The sequence below is a fragment of the Parasteatoda tepidariorum genome, chromosome 1, assembly GCF_982258835.1.
Source record: "Parasteatoda tepidariorum strain Cologne lab strain chromosome 1, Ptep-v5.0, whole genome shotgun sequence".
NCBI lineage: Eukaryota > Metazoa > Arthropoda > Arachnida > Araneae > Theridiidae > Parasteatoda > Parasteatoda tepidariorum.
In genome coordinates this window covers 116,792,686-116,818,172 of record NC_141755.1, presented here as the reverse complement: position 1 = coordinate 116,818,172, position 25,487 = coordinate 116,792,686, and the positions used below count along the sequence as shown (strand labels likewise).

General features: G+C 30.7%; 1 protein-coding gene and 1 pseudogene across 2 annotated transcripts in view; both read left to right on the top strand.

Annotated features, from left to right (window-relative positions):
* LOC147816760 (beta-ureidopropionase-like) overlaps positions 1 to 4,541 on the top strand; it is a 33,537-nt pseudogene extending 28,996 nt beyond the window's left edge. The window contains exon 10 of the transcript XR_015431378.1: positions 4,411 to 4,541. The product of XR_015431378.1 is annotated as a beta-ureidopropionase-like (transcript). The remainder of the gene's footprint in view (positions 1 to 4,410) is intronic.
* A 5,864-nt stretch (positions 4,542 to 10,405) lies between these two features.
* On the top strand, positions 10,406 to 24,901 carry LOC147816759 (histone deacetylase 7-like). The gene is made up of 9 exons (XM_087149221.1): positions 10,406 to 10,663; positions 13,949 to 14,058; positions 14,458 to 14,591; positions 15,914 to 15,964; positions 16,069 to 16,136; positions 16,823 to 16,980; positions 17,587 to 17,642; positions 18,827 to 18,914; positions 23,734 to 24,901. Exons 3-9 carry the CDS (start codon positions 14,509 to 14,511, stop codon positions 23,746 to 23,748), a joined length of 519 nt encoding a protein of 172 aa, XP_087005347.1. The 5' UTR covers positions 10,406 to 10,663; positions 13,949 to 14,058; positions 14,458 to 14,508; the 3' UTR covers positions 23,749 to 24,901.
* The last annotated feature ends 586 nt before the right edge of the window (positions 24,902 to 25,487 follow it).

The following is a 25,487-nucleotide window of genomic DNA, read 5'->3' as shown; positions in this document are numbered from 1 at the left end:
TCAACTTCCGCTTGCAATAGAAAACTTTTTTTAAGGGTATCAAAACATTGTCATAAGCGATAAAAAAAACGGTCCAATTTACACATTGATCAGAAGTTCTAAATTAATATATGAATTTGTTCAATTATGGTAAATGTCCGAAATCTATATTAGGCCTAGTGTGATGAGAAAAATTAGACTTTATAAATATGGGTATGTAAATAATTAAATGTATAATATGTAGCATAATCTATATCAATAAAGGGTTATAAATGAATTTTTATTCATGTGATAAAAAAGTTTTATTTAAATTCCAACGATTCAATATCCAGATCATTTCCGAAAACATTGGAATTAAAATCGAGAAAAGCAGGTTTTTTTTTGTCAAAAGGGTAAACAATAGTATCAGTAAAGGCCTGTTTACACGGTCCAATTTCTTGAATCCGAGAAATTGGACGGATTTCTCTGTCCAAGAAATTGACACTATCCAAGTTCTTGAATGTCGCTGATTCGTTGAAAGAAACACTTGCGCATGCGCATTGTTCATATTCAACATTATAAAATAATACTTACATAAGTTTAAAATTACTAAATAAATTCAAATAAAATCATCATAACTCAAATAAACCGCAGCAGATCAATTTATTTGGACTAAAATATATGAAAACAGACAAGAAGATGACATAATTTGCTGCCTGATTGTTGACGTCACAAAACCTAAGACGCTGATTGGTTAAGGGAGAAAAAACGTGGATGGAAAGTAGAACATGCTCTACTATCGTCCAAGAAGTTGGACCAAATTCTTGGATGTTTGTTTACACGATCAAAGCTCAAAGCAAAACAAGTTTCCATCAATATCAATCAATCTCTGTCCAAGAAATTGGATCGTCTAAACAGGCCTTTATTTCGTTTTTGTTTTGTAACTCGTTTTTTTTTTACTCCTAAATAATAATTTGCTACTTCAAAGGCATTGGTTTCGTCTATGACATAATTATAGAATTATTATTGATATATTAAGAGCAATCATTATAAAAAACCCTATATTGAATATTAATATTGTTTAAAGCAGAATCATTTTTGTACAAATTCCGTTACTAAGGTTATTATAGATGATGCGCTGATTCGAATATAACTAATATCAAAAACCTTGTTTATAAACTCACAAAATCTTTTATCGAATACGATTTATTAAATGCCTCTGAAATTATAGTCCACTAGAGTTAATTTGGCAGTGTTTGCAATATTTTGTTTTTTATGTGTCTGTAAAAAAATAAGTGTATCAATATAAACTAATTTCACATAGTTTTTGTGTGATGCGCATAATTTTTTACATATTCCTTTTTTTCTGTTACCCATGCGCAAACAAATCCAACAACTTTCATTTATTTATTTGATTTTATAATTATTTTTAGAAAAACCCATTTTTTTTATTCTAAAATAAAATAATTGAATTGATGATTGAATTGAAATAGTTGAATTTTCACAGACTATTATAGATTCATTAATAATTATTAAACTTAATCTTTCAGCTAAATTTGTTATTTAATAATCTCAAAATGTAAACTTAATTTATAAACTTAATTGATGTGGTTTGAGGCCAAATACAGACCTTGGGGGCTCAATGTACACCAACAGCCGAAGGTTAATTGGAAAAAATCTACTTAATATTGTTACAAATTATTTTAATTGCTTTGCAACTTAATTTCACTGAATTTTAAAAAGAACGCAAAAACTATTATATTAAAATTCCAAAATGCAAAGATATTAATTCATGTTTTATTGAATATTTCATTTTTTAAAAGCATTCTCATTAAAAAAAAAATTTTAAAAATATCTACTTTACAAATAAAGTAATTTTTATAAAGTTAACAAAAAATTATTAAAAATTCAAAACCTACTACATTTAAATATATATTTTTGAAGGCACAGTGTGCCAAAATTTTAAATGCTTTAATAATCGAAAAAACTAGAATATATGTCGTTTCTAACTTTTATCTTTAATTTGCTTTTAATTGTCCGTTAATTATCTTTGCTTTTCTATTATCTTAAAATTCATATTTTTATAAAATTTATATCGAAGTTTCGTGTTCCATTGGTGTAACTACGGAATATTTAGATGTTATCTATATACATAGTGTATCCCGATTCCCTGTGAGGGTTTGGAATGCTTATAACAAAAAATATATTATCAGCACGTTAACGAAGTTTGTTTTATCTGACAAGGAAACACCACAATTTTTTTAATCATAAATATGCAATTTGAAGCTTCAAGTTTTAAGTCAAATTCTTGTTGCGCTCTCTGCAACATGCAACGATCAATGGTCGCGAACGCGGCTGTGTTTATATTCATTGATATGCTGCAACTGTAGTTAATACCACAATTGCAAGAAGTTATGCGTTCCTCATTTCTCACTGAGAGAGAACACCCTACTCAATATCAGACAGACGTTTATGATTTCCTTAATAATGAACATCCTAGTAGTTGGATAGGACGGGTCAGATGACGACCCCCCCCCCCCGAATTTTTCCAGGGACATCCAGACTTAACACCCAGTAATTTTTATGGGTCTATATCAAATAGTAAGTGTTTGCTTTGTGATTAAACTGTGATATGATAAAGGATCACAACCGCATTCGCTATTATAGATATGTTACAGATTGTTGTTGTCTTCGTTTCCATGGATCTTCAGATAACATCAAAGGTCTAGACTATAGCGGCCGCCAGCTTCGGCACCTCTTGACTGTAGAGAACAGCTCTTAGATTGTCCTCAATTGGTACCCATCACAAATTTCAAAACATGCGTGGTGAGGGCGTGTCACTCGAAAATGTGTTTTGCTGCCAACATGACATCCGGGCAGTTTTCTCTCTTCTATAAGTGAACTCAACAATTCTTTCACAAAATCTTCCTCGTAGTTTTCGTTTTCTACTATGCATTTCTTAAGTTCGAATAATTTCAACGTTCGCAACGCCCATTTCGGTAGCAATAGTCAGCAAATCTTCTTTCCTGCCTCTCGCAAGGAAAGTAATCTTTTAGTTAACAAAATAAACAGTTCGAAATTGAATATAATTATTCAAATAGATCCATAAAAAATCCTGTGCGACAGTGTGGTACCTGCGGTTACTGAGTATGGACTTATTGAATAGTCACCAAGATTAAACTTAATGACATTTATTAAAAATTAGGAAAACAAAACATAAACAAATGAGCTTAAGCCGGATAAGCTTGCTCGTTGCCGGTTAGAATATTAATTACTCCCTTTAGGAAGGAGGGAACTACCAAAAGCAATGCGATGGCAGCTCTGAATTAACACAAATAATAGTCAAAATGATAATGTTACAATCGTCTGATATTACAATCGTTAAGATGTTTTAACTGTAAGGTTAACAAAAGTTTATTCAGTTAACATAGTGCTAACGTTTTTACAATAATATACCGTTTGAAGGTTAACAAAAGTTTATTCAATTTGCATAGTTCTAACGCTTTCTTACAATAAATTAACGTTTAAAGGTATGTATTAAACTTGTGTTTTCTCGAGCATTAACGAGGAAACATTTGTTCTGGCTTTAACTTCTTTTGGTATATGGATTAACGAAAACTTTTGTTGAGCTAATGATTCCTTAGACTGAGTAAAGTTTAGTGGACAAAACTCAAACTTTCATTTCTAGGTCAAAAGTAAGCTAATACATTATTTGAACGCAACTTTTTTTTCAGTTGGAGTACTAACGATGATTTTTTTTTTGGACTAACGTATAATTACAATGACCTAACGTTTAAAAAAGTTCAAGCTTGTTATTTTCAAGTCATAAATTAGCTGAAACTATTTTGGCCGTAAAACTTTTTTTACCGGTGAACTATGAAAAAATAATTTACATTGCGGTCACAACGACGTGATTTCAAGCTTAAGATTCCAAAATTAGTGGGTTATCATTTGGAGAAAAAATTTAACTTTCATGGTTAAAAAGTACAGAAATTCTATAAATTGAACTTTAGCCCAACAGAGTTCAACTAGGTTTGAAATTGATCTAGAGTATTTTAGTGTTGAAAGGCGACGGTATACAAACATGAATAGTTAAAACTACAGTATTTGTTTCTTCAACTTGTTCTAACTTGCAATCAATGAAAGATTTAAATGAAATTTTTGTCTCTTTTTTTTTCTTCTTCCAATTCTTAAGTTTTCGACCCTTTAGTATTCAGGCCGCTGTACCATTGCTTAAAACTAATGCTAAAGCTTGACTCTACGAAGTGTGTTTCCATAAATTCAATTTATATTAATAAATAAATTTCAGATTTCAAAACAAAAATGCATAGTATAAATTCTTCATAAGAAGAGGCGTAAAAAATTAAATTTACACCTGGTTAACAAGCTAATGTTTATTTTAGCTTCCAAATAAACATGTGAGATAACACATAACATTAATTGATTGTGTAGTCTCAAGTCGTGTAAGTCTCAGTCTGTGGTATTCTCAAGTTGGTCTCAGGTTGTGTTCTCAGGTTGAATCAGTCTCAGTTTGTGGTTGTCTCAAGTTCAGTCGTTTCACTCAAGTCATGAAAGTTACATGACTTGAGTCGTGGAGTTGAAAGTCGTGAGACTCAAGTCATGAAAGTTTCAAGTGGTGGTAGTCTCAAACCGTAATAGTCTCAAAGCGTGTAAGTCTCTAATTTTGTTACTCTTACTACGTGTCTAGGTAGTCGCAAATCGATATATAGTTTTGATCAAATATTGGAACTCTTGTGTCTTATGGTTAATGTCCTTTCAGTAAGCCAAGTCACCATTTTTAACATCGTGCTGTAGGGACACCAATGAATTTTATAACAATAGAACGAGTAACAGTATTTTTTAGTTGTAATAAATTCCTTCTCATTCCTTTTTTCATTCATTGCTCACTTAAACAGTAGAAAAATGTATTCCCCTAAAAAACCATTTTTGTCGTAATAGGAGTAATTTTTAAATTGTTATATAAATATTTTTGGTATCTTCAATGACAGAATTTTGTCATTACATGCAATACTTGTTGTATCGAACTCTTACAATACTTTATTTACCAAATTATTAAAAAATTATCAAAAGTGTAAGAAATAATTTTGTCCCATTAATTATAGTCTATTTTATACTTTGACAAATATTTTACTTTAAAAAATAAAATGCTATTTAAATATTTTCCCCACCATTCTTAATATAGATTTTAAACAGCATTATAAAACTTTCATTAAGTCGAACACTTTGTCTTATAACTAATTGAAAATATTAATGAATCAATAAAAAAATATGAAAGACTTACTTACAAAATTGATCGAGATGGAAAACTGATAATTGTGGAATGAAATTCAGGAAACATAAAATGGCGTCCTAGAACGAATTATCAACATCTAAAGAGTTATATTGGTGATGTTCAACGAGTCGAGTGTGGTCAGCTAGATATGATAAATGGAAAATCCTATTAAACGGGCAGACAAAAGTTCCTGTGGGATATTTTGCTCCGTTTTAATGCTTTATGGAAATGATATTAGTTGGGCTTAAACGTAAGGAATGTACAGTATCGAAAACTTATCATAAAAATATTATTTTTTAAATGATTTAATAACTTCATTCAAGTCTTGATACTTTTTTGAGTTTTACCGATCTTGTCTTTATGATAAAGAAGATTAAGGCATGATAGTGTTTATTATAAGGATGGCATATAATTGGCAGGTATTTTGCGATGCACCATCGTTCTAGTAATAATGTGATTTGATGATTCTTTTCTGACAAATTGAGGGGGATTATAAGCAATGCTAACGTACCATTTTGTAATAGCCTACGCAGGGAAAATTTATACTTAAAGTTTCTGAATCATAAATTGTAATTTATAAGTCAAAAGTTAAGTGAAACTTAGTTTTGGTGGTATTTTTTACAAGTTTGCAAACAAAGCAAAATTATGGGTTTGGTGATTTTTTACGATGAGCTTTCGCTTGAAGGGGAAATTCAAACCTTCTAATTATAGGAAAACTAAAAATTACTTTTTCTGCAATTCTTTCTGGTAGGTAATATCTTGACAGCGGATAATATGCAATTGCATACGCGCATATGCAATTGCATATTTTAGCACTTTTTGCCATTTGTGCATATAAATGCATAAAAAGGTATATTTGCTCTTATAAATGCATATTTTCAGCATTTTATGGCTTTTCCCTCCTAAAACCATATCACTATTCTTTTTATGTTATCATAAGGAACGCTTTAAATTTTGTTTTGTCGTTCTTTATCATCTGAAAGGGACAGCTGGATTGATGTTGCGGGGGGTGATTGCAATCACGTGAAAAAGATGCAGAAATGAGGTGTGTGTCGGGAAGGGGGTACAAAGGGCCCACCCAAACAAACATTCGTCATAGAAACCTCAGAAAGGGATGGTCAGATATTTTATGAAGGGATGTCTTTTCCTGGAATAAATAATTGTCAATCTGTGTGGGAAAAATAAGGCTTCTGTGGTAGGTAGAAAATTACCTCCCTTTCCTATGCTTGATTAGTTAAAAGGTGGACTGAATACATTTTCGGAGAGAGCTGCTATTCTAACATATTTCGATAGTCCATTTGATAGATAGATAGTTTCGACATCCATCAGTTGAATACGTAGTTAGTGAAGCTTCGAACGTGATTTTTGACTGCTGAATTTCATAATATGCCCAAAATTAAGTCTACTAAATCAAATTTAATGAAGACATGGATTTCGGACTATGGGAAGGACTTTACGACGGATGGGGAAATAGTATTTCGTGTGATTTGTCAAAAACACATTTCCTGTGAAAAAAAAGTACCAAATTGATCAACATATAAAGACTAATGCTCACTCCGCGAAGAAAAAGCAGAATACAAAAGGATTTGTTCAAAGTTTATTAACTATTCCTGTTCAAGCAGCTAAAAAGGAAAGTGATTTTTCTAGTGATTTATGCAAAGCCTTAGTAAGAAGCAATATTCCTTTAAAAAAGGTGAATAATCCAAACTTAAAGCAGTTTTTAAAAAAAATATTGTACCAATCAGGTCATTCCCGATGAATCGACTTTAAGAAAGAAATACCTTCAACCGATATATAACTAAGTACTGGATGATATTCGACGAGATATTGGAGATGGCCCTATATGGATTGAAGTCGATGTGGACGACAGATAAGTGCGGTCACTATATTGCTCATTTTATTTCTGGAAAAATGGATAATATTCCTACTCGACCACATCTTCTAGCAAGCAAAGCCATTGAAAAAATCAATCATTCAACCATAGCAAGGTTTGTCAATGATTCTATCAGATTATTATGGCCTGATAGAGAGGGTTCTGAAGATGTTTTGATTTTTGTCAGTGATGCTGCTCCGTATATGGTCAAATCTGCAGCAGCAATGGAAATTTTTTATCCCAGAATGCTTCATATTACATGTTTGGCTCATGCTGCTCATAGACTGGCTGAGACTGTTCGAGAAGTATTCTCCTCTGTGAATGATTTAATTTCTAGTATCAAGAAAGTTTTTCTCAAGGCACCTGTGAGCATAAAATTGTATAAGGAAGTGTATCCTGATTTGCTCTTACCTCCACAGCCTGTGATAACTAGGTGGGGTACATGGATTGAAGCTGCACGTTTTTACGCTAACAATTTCGATGCAATTGACAGTTGTAGATGCAATTGACAGTTCCTGTTCTTCAGTTTATGTCACAAAAGAATTACTACAGGATATCTCTTTGCAGAAGGACTTGGCCATAATTGACACTCACTTTTCTTTCTTAAGCGGAGCAACCCCTGGCTGAGGCCATAGCCGAAATTGAAAAAATTCAACAGTGCATCAATGCTCTTCCAGACTCAGTTGGGAAGAAAGTAAAAGAAAAATGGTGTTTCGCTCAAAACAAAAATTCGGGTTTTACAGCAGTGAAGAAGATAAATGATTTTCTTAATGGAAACGGAACTGAACTTCCAGAGAAAGTAAAACCAATGAGTACGAAATTGTACAAGTTTTGTCCAATGACATCGGTTGACGTGGAGAGGTCGTTTTCTGCTTTCAAAATGATCTTTGATGACCGACGACATCAATTCACCCTTTAAAATTTGGAAAAACACTTAGTTGTGTATTGAAACCAAAATTATTCACTTTATAAAATCTTTCCGGAAAATGCAATGATTTTTCTTCTCTCATTTATCATACTTCAGTTTTAGCCTTTTTCTTCAGAAATGTGTAGAAAAAACAAAAAAATGTTTTAGCTGTGCTTGTTGGAAAAAGTAAGTAGTAGTATTTAAATAAGTTGAACTTTTAATTTCTATTTTAAATGCATATTTCTAGTTTTAAGAGCATATATTCAAGTTTTTTAGTGCATATTTGCATGCATATTTTGTCCGTTTTTTAGTGCTTATAATCCGCTGTCTACTTATAACATACCCTCCAAGTTCTTTAGACGTTAAGTTGTAAACACCCTCATTACTTGACCCTTTGCTTACGGTAAACCACGTTGTACCATCGCATGTGGTCCACATATTGTACCAGCCGTAAGCAAAGGGTTAAAGAGGTCAACAGTGCACAGTTCTTGTTCACTTCTTTAAAACTCTCACTTTAGGCATATGTCTCTTTTGCTAAGGGCAATACAATGGTGAATTAAGTTTTAAGTTAATTTAAATAATGAGCTTTCTTTCAATTTTATTTTAAAGCAACTTCTATTTTTATCATATTCTATACTGAATCTTGAACATTTTTTATCCACTCTACAGGAAATTGGTAAAAGTGCTGTACCAGCTGGTTCTGAAGTACAGGAAAGAGATATTTCCACCATAAGACTAGGAATGCCTCTTGCATCAAATGTCTTACAGTCTTTAACATATTACCCAGCATTACCAGGTATACTCTCTAATTCTTAAAAATCTAGTTGTCCAAGTAGCAATTAATCATGCAAATATTTTTTAAACGTAATAAATTTTTAATTTTAAGTCAAATTGAAAGATATCAGCTTCAAACTATTGCTTTGTTTTACAATAACTTTGATTCTTTGTTAACTTAAATGCAAAAATACTTCGTTGAAATCGATGTATAGTATATGTTTAAATTATAATAAATATATTAATGTACGTGAAAATTTCTATATTTCTTTTAATTTTTTTTGTTGTTAAACTTAATCTGTTTATAATTCTTGCATAAGTAAAAATACATTAATACATTTAATTTATTAGTTATAAATGCTTTAATATACAGCATGTTACAAAATTTGACTCACAAATTCATAGGGGTGATATTAGATATGAAAAGGATAAAAACGTAACACAGAACAAGGGATTACCAACCACGTTAAGAGGGAAATGGGATTTTACAGTCTACAACGACATAAAAACGATTCTCGAATGCACATGGAGATGACACCTATGCTTTTGAAGTCTGCCAAATCAATGACAAACCGTACTATTCTGTAGTGTGTCCACAAGTCTTGCTTAAACTAGTGATTGAATTTGACTTCATATGAAAAAGTCGCATGGACTGAGAAATAGGTCACGCTTGCCCCATTCACGATTTCAACCCTCTGAATATCGTTTGCTGCACCATGTTCTACAATCAGTTTTTATTCTATTAGTGTCCTTTATTATCCCTCTGAAATGGTTAGTTGAATTTTTAGTTACTCTGTATAAACTTTATAATATATATTCTTCTAACATTTTTGTTTATAGAAATAAAAATAGATATATTCAAGCATCTGAATTAATAAATATATGTATTTTTTAATTTTTTTAAAATATTTATTTTTATAAATAAAAATGTCTTTTACAGTGAGACTTCACATCTACAACAAGTATCCAAATACTGGACTGGCATCACAAGTATCCTACCACAATCACTGATGCACAAAGGTTACATAGGTATGTTTGTATAATCACTGGATTAACTTAGAGTTCATGGTTCATAGCGTTTTTAAAAAGACCTTAAAAGTGCTTATTTTCGTTTTTTAAAAGCCCTTGCTTAATTTTCACTTTTCGAAAATGAGATGTTGTCGATTTTTGCTGTGTATTATGCAAAAGTGTGGTTTTCACGTTGTTCTATTCAGAGTTTTCACAATTAATTCAACCACCATCCATGCCGTTGACCCGTAACGTATAATAGCGCCAAACATGTTACATGTTTGATGAAATACTTGGGACTGACTACTGAGTTGGGTTCGATGGGATTCTTGCACTCTCAAATGCAACTCTGCTGCATTTTGAAATTTCAGGCTTCATTTTACACCTACTGAAATCGAACCAAAAAATCTATCTATCTTTTCATGGTGGCTAATATAATCAAGAAAAGAGTTCTTAGTCAGTAACTAGTTATTTTATCATGATCATATAAAGTCTTTGAAATTTATTTTGCATTTTGTTAATGTAATAGTGCTTAAACTTTTTTTGAATGCTTAAAAAGTACTTTAAAGGTGCTTATTTTTTGTTGAGATATTTCAATGAACTGGAATGTATTTCAATCTGTTAGTTTCATGAGTTTATTAAACAATCTACCTCTATTTCAATTCTAGAACCATTCAAAGTTCTCTTGGGAGAACACAGTCAGCTCCACTACCTCTTGGTCATCCAATGCTACAATTACAAGCCATACTTTTATCACCTCAACAAAATGAACAATATGAAAGGACGAAACGTTACGAAACAATACGAAAAGAGACTCTGTGAGCAGCAGCAACATAATCTACTCAAACAAGTAAGAGGTCTTCTGATTGATTTAATTTGCAACTTCAAGAATTAAAATATTTTTTGTCTAAAACTTTTGTACATTCCTTATCAGTTTCTTTATTTTTAGTTCCAAAATAAATACTTTTGGAACTTTTTAAAATTGTTCTTCTTTTTCTAAGTAAAATCTAACTTGAATTTATAAAATATATACTACTATTAACAGGTTATGGAATATCAAGAAAGAAAAAAAATGCTTTTGATGCTTTTCTTTTCTTCCAAATAGTTAAATTTTTAAGAGTGTAGTTTTTATGTCGTTATCCCTCTCTAAATAAAGAAATCATTTCTAAATTATTTCTGTCCCAAACTTAGATTAGTCATCCGTCATCATCACGCTGTTGCTATTCAGTCTCAATTACACAATATTTCTCTGTATACACTCAACTGCTAATGACAACGCAGGAGCTATGTATGATCTTAATGTAACTGTCATGGCCAGCGATCAAAATCCAGTGAACTTAATACAGCTCTCCAGTCTATTCACAAAACAGCAATGAATCAACTAGTGGTATTGTTCATCGATTCTATCACAGATAAAATTCTGGTGAAGGGGTAATGTAGTGTGTCTACCACTACAATTATTTAATTGCAGTTCACTAGAATATATGACATGTTAACTCAATTCTATGTTGGGACACCATTGCATGGATGAAAGTTGACATTGTCGATAACATTTGTCTTTATGTATTATGTATCTAGGTGAAAATGTTATAATGATTTAAAATTATTCTCCATACAGAACACATTGGTATATAAAGAATGGGAATATTTTGTATGTAATCTGTCACCTCAATTACAATTTCCAAGGGGCCAAATGATTTTAAACTTGCAAATTTTTTTCAAAAAACATGTAGAGGTTGGTTACGAGCGATACCCTTTGAGTTGGTCCCCCTTTCTGCTTTTTTTTTCAGTTTCTTGTGGGCCACTACTTGAAAATTGTCAAGACTTGGCGAATTTTCTTCCATTAATCACGATACAGAAATCTTTCCCAAAAAATTATTGATAAATACTCTAGATCAGTGTTTCCCAACCCTTTTTTGTGCTGTGCCCCACTCAAGCCTTTCTAAAATTCTTATGCCCCCCTTTGTGACATACACATAATTTTTAATATTAAAGAATTGAATTGTTCATATAAGAAACTTAAAGCCTCAAGTCTCCCCACTGTGTTATATCCAGGCGATTTCCTTTTTTTTTACCAGTAAATCATTTACAGCACTAAATCCACATTCAGTTAAATATGAAGATGGAAACGGTAACAATAGTTGTTTTGCATATTTGGTTGAATTTGGGTACTTGATTTCTGTTTCCTCACAAAGCCATGCCATCACTCCTTTTATAAAATAAATAGTTCTAACTGATTTATCATTTTGCATTTCTGAGAGTTCTTCTTGATACTGCATACTTCATATAACAGACAAATGCACTGACATTGACTGCATCATCCGTGTTGAAAAATCTATTTGTTTTAAATCAGAAAATCATTCTTTTAAATCAGCCGATAGAATTTTCAGATGATCGACAATAACAAGTAAAACGGCATCATTTACTTTTAATTTTTGGGGACAATTAAACTGATCCAAGTTTTTGTTTTCAGACTTAACTCAATAAGGGTAATGAAACCAAATATCTTCGTTTTTGTATCAACAAGAGTTTTATTTGTTCCTTGAAGTTGCTTATTTATATTTAGTTTTTCAGAGATATTGGCTAAATAACTCACAAATTCCTTCGACTATTAACAGATACTTCATATCAGGTTTGTCGCTTAAAAAATCACTAAGAGTATCAAGCAGTTTCATGAATCTTTTCAAGCAGTTCCCTTTAGTGAGCCATCTTAGTTCAGAGTGAAGTAAAAGTCTCACATGGTCTGCATTTTGTTCTTCACAAAACAGCTTGAAGAGGAGCTCACATTTGGCATTAGCTTTAAAAGCATCGATACACTTTATTACTGAATGTAAGTACTTCATTTAGAGCAGGCGAGATGTTTTAAGCTACCAAGTTTTCCCTATGCACAACTTTATTCCCTATGCAATAACACAATGCACAAGAATCATTTCTGGATTCTCATCTTTCATCAATTTTAAGTAGCAATTTTTCTTGCCCATCATATTAGCTTATTATATAATATCATTTTAGCTTATTATATAATATCTTTGGAGGTAGTGGTGCTTTCTAATCTTTTACATATCAACATTTCTTCAGCAAAATGCCCTTTATCAATATATTTTACGTAAGTTATCAATACTGCCGCACTGTCTATCAAAGTTGATTCATCCATTTTCACTGAGAATTTTCTTGTTTTTAGCTTGTCAACAAGTTTTTTTTCAATATCTTCACTCATTTCGTCTATTCTTCTACTAACAGTATTGTTATTGAGTGGCATAGCTTTTACATCTTTTTCAAGAACCGTTTTAAGAAATGCTGATATTGACGGTTTTATTTAATTCTCTCCTATAGTATGATTTTTTCCAAGTTTAGCGATGAATAAAGAAATTTCATAACTAGCCTCAAGAATACAATTATGGGTTGAAGTGTGAGCAGTAATTAAAGACTTTACTGTTGCATTGCAGGCATAAAAGACATAGTATGGTATTGATTTCTATCACTGAATGTTGCGAAACACTACAGAAGTTGCGACGGGCCATTCAGATGCGAACGACTGCATTGTTTAGCGAAATTTTAAAGCGCCAAGGGGTCTACGCGGAGCCTGCCATATGCCGCAGGGAGGTTAGTTAACTTGACGACGCCAAAAACCCAGTTGATATTTTGGTCTCATCAAACGAGTTTATAATATTCATTGACCGCAATTATTTAAGAATTTGCTTTTTTTCTTACAATGTTGGCACCGAAATCTAGCATTGTATTTAAATGGCCCGGAGCAAATAGGTTAAACTCTTGTCGAGTCCATTTTCGAACTGCCCCCCTTAACAATCAAATTACCCCCCAGTGGGGCGTGGGCCCCACGTTGGGAAACACTGCTCCAGATGCAAAGCCTGCTGCTTTTAATACAAAGCATGAAGAATATATCTGCTGTATTAAAAAATTTTGTAAAAAGTTTAGAAATGAGAGCATATTCCTATTGAAGCTAATTGATATGTTTAATTCATAATTTTTCCGGTTTCACAACTAGATGACTCCAATGTTTCTATTTTTTAACTTCATGAATTGAAAACAAATAAAAACAAAAATTTTATAATTAAAGAAATACATACTTCAATATATATGTGTAAAAAAGCTGATTTTAGTTGATCATTTATAGGTACCTATACATCAGGCATCATTTGGGAAGGCCTCTGTCTCGAACCTCTTGTTGCTGCTCTTAGTCCGATTGGAAGTCTTCAGGAAACGCAAGCTCCTTCTCCTCATCAGGTGCAAACCTCTTTCTTCAAAGAATAACTTTATAAAAATTATATTAAAAACATTCTGGCTACTGCAGAGTAATACTTAAAAGAAAGAAAAACAAGCTATTGAAATCAGATGAATTATTAACAAATTAGATCAAGGGTGGATTAAAATTATAAAAAAACCTTGGTTATTTAAGATTGAAGCTGAAAACTGGTTATTAATGAAGGGCAAGTACATTCCAGTAACTCTATTTAAACTGGCTTTTGATGATTTTAATCCCTCCTTCATTCTGATTGACTTTGTAAATGATTTGATTACAAATTTGTTTTTAATCATTTAAGTATTTATTTGGGACCCCTTATTGTTTAATAGTTTGAGCTCTGCTTTTTTTAAAAAAAAATACTAAATTTAACTTTTTAACAGGTGTTGTGTACGACAGTTTTATGTTAAAACATCAATGTGTTTGTGGTAGCAATGCTCATCATCCTGAACATGGTGGTCGCCTACAAAGTATATGGGCAAGGTTACAGGAAACCAGTCTTCTTAATAGATGCGAGGTAAGAGGCAATTTCGAATATTAAAGAAATCTCATTTATATAAAACAAATAAATACATAAATTTTATTTTTGTCCATTGACATTTTCATAATCTTACAATGCCACATTTTCATAATTATGCAATTATTTAATGATTCGATGTAAAATTAAATGGTGCAACAAATACAGATAACCAAATCCCATGGCTCAAAATAGTCAAAAGATCTCAACTTAATTTTTTGTCATGTTCACAATATTTGCATTTATTTTCATTTGGTGTTTTTAATAGCCTTTGTCTATACTAAACAAGTCTTATCATTGCCAAAAATACAAAAGTAAACTCATTGGATATCTAATCAATCAAATTAGCTCAAGAGAAAATTCTAGTGTAGATAAAAATATAAAAAAAGTCTTACCTTAAGGAGAATCCACATATATTAGGAGGTTATTAAGAAAGACAAAATGTTCTGTGATAGAACTCAAATAGACTGAGTGTCATAAAAAATAGACTCCTATGAACAAAATACTGGTCATATTTAAAAAATTGCCTTTATTGAAGAATTTTGTATTTGGATATTTTGTATTGCATTCTAATTATTACAGTTAACCATATTTTAATTCCTCAAAAGTATCCTTAAGACTTAGTATATGGAAACAAATAGAAAAGTATTAACTTAATAAATAGAAAAATATTAACAAATGTATGCCATTTTTGGGAGGGGGAAATGTAATTATTCATTTTTTTTTATATATATTTTTTAATGCTTCCGAAAACAGTTTCACTTTTGCAAGATGCTGAAGAGCTTAAGCTTTTTTAGCAACTTCGATGAAAAATATACTAAAGCATTCTTGAACGAAATTTGATAGCTATATTTTAAAATATGTTATTTTTATATCTCTAAAATCTTATATCTCGCTATATGATACATAAACTGTCATGTTAGTTTCTTTTAATTATAAGCTAATTATTAAATTACTGCAATAACCAGACATTTATAAATAACATTTTCCTTTGCCTAAATGAAATAGAATTGCTGAGGTATGTAATCATATAAATTTTTAATTATTTCAAAAAAGGATGTTATTGTGATTTAAAGAAGACTGAAATAAAAGATCATTAGAACTACAGAGGTTATAAGTTTAACAAGCTTATATTAAAAGAATTCAATCACATTGTAAATTTATGAAAGTAGGCAAAATATAGGCAATTACATGTAATTAAATTTCTGTAATACTTAATGACATATATTCTAATTGGAAATATTTTATGTTATAAAATAAATTCATATTCATTCTCAGTGTTTAAAAACTTTTAAATGATAACTTTGTTTTATTCTTTCCAGAGAGTCAGATCCAAGAAAGCAACACCTAGAAGTAATCCAGTCTTGTCATAGGTATGCTTTGAAAAAATTTTTAATGTGCATTTTTACAATTTATATTAAATCCTAAATTTACAGTTTATTAAAATATTACATTTTCTTTTTATTTGCTTGTTTAGTGAATCATATACTCTCTTATTTGGGGCCAATCCTTTGAATCGACCGAAACTTGATGCCAGCAAATTAGGTATTAAAATGTTTTTTGTTTTGATAACAGTTTCATGATTATTCATTCATACAAAGGTTTAAAAAATTTTTTACGTTATATTAAAACTAGATTACAATATATGGAGAAACTAAACAGTTTATTGTTGTAAAAACTTTTTTTTAACAGTTTTTAAATTTCACCGAGATATACATTAAGTTTAAATTTTAAAATAAAAAGAACCAAATCATCCAATTCTTTTGTCTGTTTCAAACAATTTCTTGTTCATATTTAACTTTCATTCAATTTTTTATCTTGTTAAGTTAAATAAAGATAATCATGAAGTTGAAACTTAATTATTTAAGCACTGTTTTACTTCTCTAATAACATTCTGTATCGGCAAACTATATGAGTTTAAAATATAAATCTTTTCTTTTTTTTAATAAAGAACTACTTAACCTCTAACTGCATGGAAATACATTTCTCAGTTTAAATAGGTATAAAATTAAAGATTTTTAATTCAAGAAACTGAATAATATAATTATTTTATTTTATTGAAATTATTGTTTGTAACCCTTTTAATTTAAAATGAAAATTTTAAAAAAATGTTTAAAATCTAATTTTAATGTAATTTGAAACTTTTCTTTTACTTCAAATGACTTTTATAAGTTTATAATTTAATGATAATAGTAATTAAAAATAAAAATTTAATAATTAATCAATTGCAGCTGATCTTCCAATGAAGAATTTTGTGATGTTGTCTTGTGGTGGCATTGGTGTAGATTCTGGCACAACCTGGAATGATCTACACACAGCAAGTGCTGCAAGAATGGCTGCTGGATGTGTTGTTGAATTGGCCATGAAAGTAGCAACAGATGAAATAGAGGTGTTATTAATATCTATATTTTAATGCTTGATAGTTATGCAATACAATGATAAGCTTTTTATCAATCATCATACAGAAAAATGTTACTAAATAAATAACCTTGAGAAAATATTTTGCTCTTCTACATCTTTTAAATCAACTAATTAATTTGTTCATTACTTCTATAAGAATAATTTTGTTTTTCTTACATTGTTTCTTTGCATATTTAATTTCGTTTTCCTTCAAACATTACTTTTTTCCAAGACTAAAGCTTTTAGGGATACTTTAAGTCACTAAAGAACAAAAATTACTGAGGAGTTGAAGACTTTAGCAATAAAATGCAGTAGCACAAATAATTTCATCATTACATATTTTAACTAAGGGGAAAAAGCACCAAACCGTTGGTTAAAACAGTTTGGGGAAAGAGAGTAACAGATTTAACAGTAACAGCACTTTTTAAATGAAATACTTATTTTGATATTTTAAAATAATTTATATAAGAAGCTTCGAAGATCAATTGATGTTTTTTCCAAGTATATTTTCTGTTTAGTCTTTTTTACAAGATTTGTACATAAATCTACAAATAGTCTACTTTTTTTTTCAATAAAATATTTTATTTATTTGTAGAATGGTTTTGCTATCGTCCGTCCTCCTGGACATCATGCAGAACATCAACAAGCAATGTAAGTTTTTCCTTGAATGCTTTTTATTGAAATATATATGCATATCGTATAATAATAACGTATAAATATATCATATAACAATATATAGATTACAATAAAGATATATTTTAACAGAAATAAATTGCATTTATCTTTAACCAAAATATATGCAGATATCTAATTAACCTGTAGCAATATTACAGTCATCACTCTAACAAAGATAATTTATCGTGTTACATATTTTCTATACAATAAAATAAACTTTAATATTTATAATTATTTTAAAATTATCGTCTTAAATTCATGAAAGTATCAGAAAGAGTACCAGAGAGAGAGAGAGAGAGAGAGAGAGAGAGAGGGAGAAAAGTATCAGAGTGATAAAAAAAAAAAGTTATGCCATGCATGAAAATCTAGGGTTTGGTCTCTAACTTAAAAAAAATGCTATTAAAATAAAGGGATAATTCATAAATTAAAATTATAAAGGAAATATAATTTGAATTTAAGTGGGAATAAATTAATTAGGGGGATTAGGGTAAGAGAGCAATTCTCATTTTCACATGGAGCCTTCTATTCAAGCCAGGAAAAACAGTGGGATTGTTTCATGAAAAGAATTTTTTACAGAAATGTTTCTCAAACCTTCTAGGAAATAAAAAAAAAGCAATTTCATACAAGACTATGACTTCAACTAGTAATATGGTAATTGTCAACAAATTCTAGATACTGGTGGACTTTTTAAAAATAGCGTATATTAATCTTGAAATACTTTACTTTGCAAATAGTTTTGAGAGTTCATCATGTTTTGTTTCTTGCACTTTTTTTTATCCAGTTTGTAACTACAAAAATAATTCTTAAATTTAGCAAAAAAGATTAATGCCCTCATAAAAAGTTTAATAATGTATTACTATATTTTAATTAGTTTATCAATCTATTTTCAATGTTTTACTAAATTTAAATATACTCAAAACTGCCTGGGATATATTTGTGGAAATTGTTTTAATATTTTCTTTCACAAAGCTAAAGCATTTTTAAAAAAGCTATAGCCTAGTTATAGCATTTTTAAAAAATAAATAAATAATAGTAATTAAAACATTTTCATTTACATTGCCCTTCAAAATCTTTAATATATTTCTATATTATTAAAGTAGAATGAATCTTCTCTATAAACTAAGATTAAATTTTTACACCAACATTCTTTAATATTACAGGGGTTTCTGCTTCTTTAATTCTGTAGCAATTGCAGCGAAACAGCTAAGAGAAAAGCTGAAGTTTGAGAAGATACTCATTCTTGATTGGGTAAGATTTGTTTGTTAAACTAATGTTTTAGAAAAATATCTTTGTTGTGCTTATTTTAACAAGAAAAGTGAAGCATCCAGGAAAGATCACCTCTATGTAGCGATCACATCTATTTGTGACCACTTTTGAGAATCTGAAATTATCGACAATTTATTCAAGCTGCTCATCATTCAGCGATAAACTTTATTGGTTTTTATGACATATGAGTTTACATAACATATGAGTTTACATAACATATGAGTTTACATAACATATGAGTAAAGCCCGAATTTTGACGAGATCGGCACTTATTTATTTTTTGCTTTACATTTTTATTTTACTTTATAACCGTCGTTGAACAGCCGACCCAAGTTTGCGTTTGCGACTACTGATGTTCAATTCCGTAGCCTTCAAGTTTTGAACCCAATCCGGATGCCAAGGGGTATTGGGTGAAATGCGTCGTAGCGGAGGACTTTTTGATAGAACTAACCCGCATTTGCGTTACATGGAGAGGAAAACCATGAACACCTCCCACGGTTAACTTAACGGGTAGGGGACTCGAACCCATGATTCGTCTACCACTGATGATTTTTCACGTCAGCACTGTGGCCGGAGTTCGTATCAACCAGCCATCACTGGGATTCGGAAGTGGTTCACCTCATTGGAAGGCGAATTCTCTATCCCCTGAGCTTCCATGATTATTTCTACAACTAATGTTATTGACATTTTTACCACGATTGTTGCATTGGATATTGGATATATTGAGTGAAGTATTGATTTGCCTTCGTAGAGGACATTTTGAGGGAACTAACCCGCATTTGCATTACATGGCGAGGAAAGCCACAAAAACCTCCCACGGTTAGCCAGACACGATCGACCACTGAGCATATTTTAAATCAGCACTGTGGTTGGCGCAAGCTGGAGCCGAAACTTGTATCGACCTACCATCGCTGGGATTCGAACCCGGTTTACCTCATTGGAAGGCGAACGCTCTATCCCCTGAGCCATCACGAGCCATGTTTTGCGTTTTTTGACACTTCTGCTAGTTCAGTGCATTTTTTGAAGTTTATTTTTACATTATTACTAGCTCATTTTTACAATATTCACTAATTTTAAGACCTGTAGACAGTTCTAGTTGTAATAGTTTAGAGCCTTTATTTATTTACAGTTTGTACAGAAGTACAGTGTGTTTAAAAAAATGAGAATGTTTGTTTCTGAATTCGATTTCACAGCGCATCAAAATAGTTAACTTTTCTTTCGTTATTTTTGAATTAGTGAAAAATGCATCTCATTTCATTTTAATATAAATGTTTGAATACAATTGTATGCTACTCGTATATGAAATTTTAAGCTAGATGTATTTCAGATTTAATTCTTGTATTTAACTCTTGTACAAGGCAGAGATGCCAACTTACTCCGGACAGCAAATATATATTTTGAAGTGGTAGTATATCAATTGTGATTCTTGGTTTAATAAATTCAATTTAGTAGATTTTTATCCACCACTATTTATAAATAATTCGTAGGCTTATATAATTCACCAAGTTATAGTACTTATTTCATGCGATACCTTTTAAAAAGCAATCAAAAATAGTCAAATATTTGCAAAATTAGCTTGGTAATTATTTACCGTTTTTTTAATTATTTTGGCGTGTCCGGAGCAGTTGGCATCTCTGACAAGGGATTTTTTAAATAGGAAAAACTAACGCAAATTTTAATATTTATATGGGTCTGCCTGCCACTTTACCACTTTCGTGAATAGTTTGTTGGCATTTCTACGTTAAACATCAGAAAAAAATTGCATCCCTTAAAAACGAAAAAAATTTCCTGAAAAGCGCAAGTTCTACCTAATTTCAAACAATAAAAACCACAAGTTTGAATTTTGACTCCATATTTATAGTCTTTTTAATACATCGTTAATCCATACGTAAACTATAAAAAAAATTTTAAGTAACAATTTTATGGCAAGTGTTAGCTAATATTTGACCTAGAAACTTCAAGTTTGAGTTTTGCCTCGAAACGCTGAATCCTTGTAGATGATTATTAACCTTAAAAAAATCGTTAACCAGAATTTTTTTTTGAACCAAAATGAAAATAAAATTACGGCTAAAAGCTTTTATGAGTTTTAAAAAGTATCTAATATTTTGCAACGAAATTTAAGATATTATCATGCAATGCTTGCTCCTACTAGGACACTTTCAAAAAAACTTTTTTGTGCACTAAAAATTCCTTTTCGCCAACTTGACTTTTTGAGTTGACTTAATTGTTTGAGGGTGGTGATCTCAAATATGCTGATTAATTATTGCAGACGATATTTTAAGTTACAAAATGAAAAAAACATAAAAACGCACTTTCTCTAAAATAAAATACCTTTTTTTCAACGGATTCGGATTTCTGACCCCAAAAGGAAAGTGGTCAGGAAAGCGATCCAAAGTTTGTACCCCTTAATATTAATTTTACTTTTTGTGTATTTCGCATGTCTCAAAAACTTTTTAAGCGAATTAAAAAAAATTTGCTCACAAATATAAAATTCGTTCTTCCATGGATAATTCCATGTAAAAAATAAATGGTAGAAAATTTTTAATATTTTATTTTTAAACATTGCTTATTAATATAGTGGGAAATTGAATTGTAAGGTATGTAAAGGTTGTAAAGGCGAAAGGTTGTTTGGGCGAAATCGGCTGAATATAGAAATCAAATTATCGTCTCCTTTTAAAACTATTTCGATTTCTCAAGAACTATATTCAGCTGATTTCCTTTAAATTTTGTATTTGGCTTTGAAATAGCGTAAAGGTATTATGTATTTAACTATTTAGAATCTTTTAAACTATCATTTAATAAAATAATAACAAATAACAAATATTTACTAAAAATAAAAATAATAAAAATATTTTTATTTTGGGAGTCAAAAACGCGAATCCGTTGAAAAAAAGGTATGTTTATTCAGAGAAAGTGCGTTTTTATGTCTGATTTCGTAACTTAAAATATTGTCTGCTCAAATTAGTATATTCGAGGTCACCTTCTCTAACAATTATGTTTGGGTCCTTGACCGTGAAAATCCGATCATTTTGTCAAAAGTTATTCAAAGTGGTCCGTTTTTTTCCAGCACACATAGCTGCCAACCCTACTGGATTTTTAGGGAAAACTACTGGAATTCGCGTGATTCTCTCCCGAATAAATTAAAATTTTCTCGTTTTTGACGTTTACTGAAATATCCCTATGTTTAGGGAAATATTTAAAAAAAATCCCTATAAAAGGAAAAATAGTATTTCATAGGATCTGAATCAGGCTGATTGAATAACAAATTGCTTTTGTTTGTAAAATTAACAACACACACAATGTACCCCTTCACTTTCCCTTACATTTTGAAATGACGTAATATTTTTTTTATAACCGTCGTTGAACAACCAACCCAATTTTTGGGTTTATGACTAATGATGTTCAACTACGTAGTCTTGCAATTTGGAACCCAATCCAGAAGAACTCCTGGATCAAGTATTAGGTGAAATTTGCCTTCGTGAAAGACTTTTTGAGAAGGACCCGCATTTGCGTTACATGGAAAGAAAGACCTCGAGAGACGGGTATTCTAACCCGTCTACGAAAATAGGAATAACATTTTACGCTTAAGTAAAGTTCGTCTTGTAAGCCTTTTAAATATTAATTCTCCCCCATTTAAATATTTATTCTTGTCACCAATTTATTTTTTTAAAACTAATTCATTTTGATTTTTCTCGACTTCTACTAAATAAAAACTGCTGAAACTAATAATAAAAACTGTTGAAATAATAGGGAGGGTTCATGACAATCAGTGTTCAACTAATTAGCCTTGTAATTTTGAACCCAATCCAGAAGGAAAGGGAACTACTGGTTTAAGCATTAGGAGAAATTTTCCTTCGTGGAAAACTTTTTGATGGAACTAACCCGCATTTGCGTTATATGGAGAGGAAGACCACGAGGACCTCCCACGGTAAGCCTGGCGGAAAAAGGACTCTAACCCATGATCCTTCTACCACTGAGGATATTTTACGTCATCACTGTTGTCGGTGCAAGCCGGATGCGGAATTCGTATTGACCAAACATCGCTGGGATTCGAATCCGGTTCACATTATTGGAAGGCGAACGCTCTATCCCCTGAGCAATCACGAGGCATTTGTTTCAAATTTAAAACACTTCTGCTAGTTTAGGGCATTTTAAAAATTTATTTTTACATTATTACTAGCTCATTTTTACAACATTCTCTCATTTTAAGACCTGTAGACCGTTCAAGTTGCAAATAACTTAGAGCCTTAGTTTATTTATAGCTGGTACAGAAGTAAAGTGTGTTTAAAAAGATGAAAACATTAGTTTCTGAATTCAATCTGACAGTCTATCAAAATAGTTAACCTTCCTTTTTGGTTATGTTTGAAATACTGCAAAATATATCTCATTTTATTTTAATATAAATGTTCTAATACAATTGTACGCTATTTGAAATTTTAAGAAAGATGTATTTAAGGTGTAATTCTTGTATATTTACAAGGGAACTTTTTAAGAGGAAAAACAAACACAAACTTTAAAATTTTAATATAGATATGGGTACAGATATTCCCGAATTTCGTCCACGTTCAGAAGACCACTGTTTTCTACTCAAGTAAACGAGGATTTTAAAACTGTCTATTCAAATAGATGAATAACGGAAATATAGATTTTCAACCAAATATCTTTTCATTTTTTAATTAATAAGGAAAATTTGATACACAATCTAACTTCAATGGTGATGAAAATACTATTGCTCCATTTGTGCATTTTTTGTTCGAAAGTTCTTAAAGGGTGTAATGAAACTTTTCTCGTGTTGTTCTAGGCAATCCCACTCTGACGATGGATCTCCAGTTTTTTTTTCTCTCTCCAAGGATACAGAATAACACAGGGATTCAGTGGAAATTAAACCAGTTTGAAAAATTGAAAAAGACTGTTAAAAGTGAGAAGAAATTCTACAGAAATGGCAAGTTGTTTTCGAATCGCATTAAGGAAAAACTTGCAGAGAGAATTTTAAAGACAACTTTCGTATTTTGCTCAGAGTCAGCTGAATCTGTGCTTAACATTTATCTCATACGCTTGACACGATGGAGCCGGATATGTTCCGCCATTTTGAGGTTATAATAACTAAAAAAGTGATATATTATGTATTATATAAAATGATATATTATGATGATATATTGTGTATGCTAAACCAGTTGATGTAAGTAAAATATATTTTGTGTTGGTGTCATCTTTCACAACGAAAACAAGAATGCTTAGGTAAATTGGATAAGTAAGTAATTCTCTTCGGTAACACATTCTAAGTTCTTTCTCAAAGATTCACTCAAAGACTTTTTTCAATGGTATACCTGCAAGTGTCGTAGTGTGGGTATTTCGATCCGCATTGGTTATCGAAAGGTGGAATATTTTACGCTGTTCTTTCCATTCTATTTCGAATTAGTCATCTTCATCAAGTATCTCTTCAGTAACACATAATAAGTTCATTCACAAAGATTTAAATTCTTTCACTATATACTTACACAGAGTAGAGTATATGTAGAACATAGACTTATTCATCAAAGTTGCCAGGTACACAAAACATACATATAACATCGTTATAATAAAATACATAAATAAAAAATGCAAGATAAATAAAAGTAGACTAATTCGATGTGCGATACGGTGCGGTAGATAATTAACATTCTTACTTATGTAGAGAAACTTAACTTTAATACGCCCTTTTGCTCATTAAGATTAGTTAGTGCTCATGTCATTAGTTCACATGTGTGGGTAAGTTAGGTCTTCTAGTACAAGTACTCAATTGATCATAGGTTTAACAGTGAACATATGATAGCAATAAACGGTCAATAGGATTAACATTAGAAAGTGATTTAAAAAGTTAACAGACGAGGTTTAAATAATGATCAAATAATGTGCGGCAGATTACTAATAGATGGTAGTTTCAGCAACCGTTAAAGAATTAATCGGTTTAAGTGTCTAACAAAAAAGTGGTTCAGTTAATAGGGGGATCGAGCTTTGCTTTGATATTAGACTTGAGTAGAAATCTCGAGTTTATCAAAATTGTTTTAGAAACATTTCACATGATAATAAGAACGCTTAACATTCGATTGATCATATGTGAGCAAGATAGAGTATTAATAAATAGTTATTTGATTAAAGTTTAACAAATGAGACTCATTAAAATGTTAGTTAGTATTTGGAACGGTTTAATGAACTGTCAAAATTACAGTAGGCACAAAAAATGATGAAATTAATAATCAAATAATTGAGTGCAGATCAAATTATATCAGAATCAAGTACAGTTGATTAATCGGGTGCATCATTATGGATTATAGGGAATTTAAACAAAGTAATGTTAATGTACAATCGAATATTCATCTTGTGATACGAGTAACGATACGAGTTGGTACGAGTAACTATAACTAATTCTAGTTTTTACGTTTAACAAAGAACAGTGGTTTATAAAAGTGTTTAAAATATAGCAGGCTCGAATAATTATCAAATTATAGGTAATCATATAATAACATACAAATAATAATGATTAAATGACAGTGGGTTCGAGCAATAATTAAATTA

Coding starts and splice junctions, on each gene's coding strand:
- LOC147816759 (XM_087149221.1), top strand. CDS start 14,509: ATGCTCATCATCCTGAACATGGTGGTCGCCTACAAAGTATATGGGCAA. Junction 15,965..16,068: donor GTAATCCAGTCTTGTCATAG/GTATGCTTTGAA, acceptor TTGCTTGTTTAG/TGAATCATATACTCTCTTAT. Junction 16,981..17,586: donor TAGCAACAGATGAAATAGAG/GTGTTATTAATA, acceptor ATTTATTTGTAG/AATGGTTTTGCTATCGTCCG.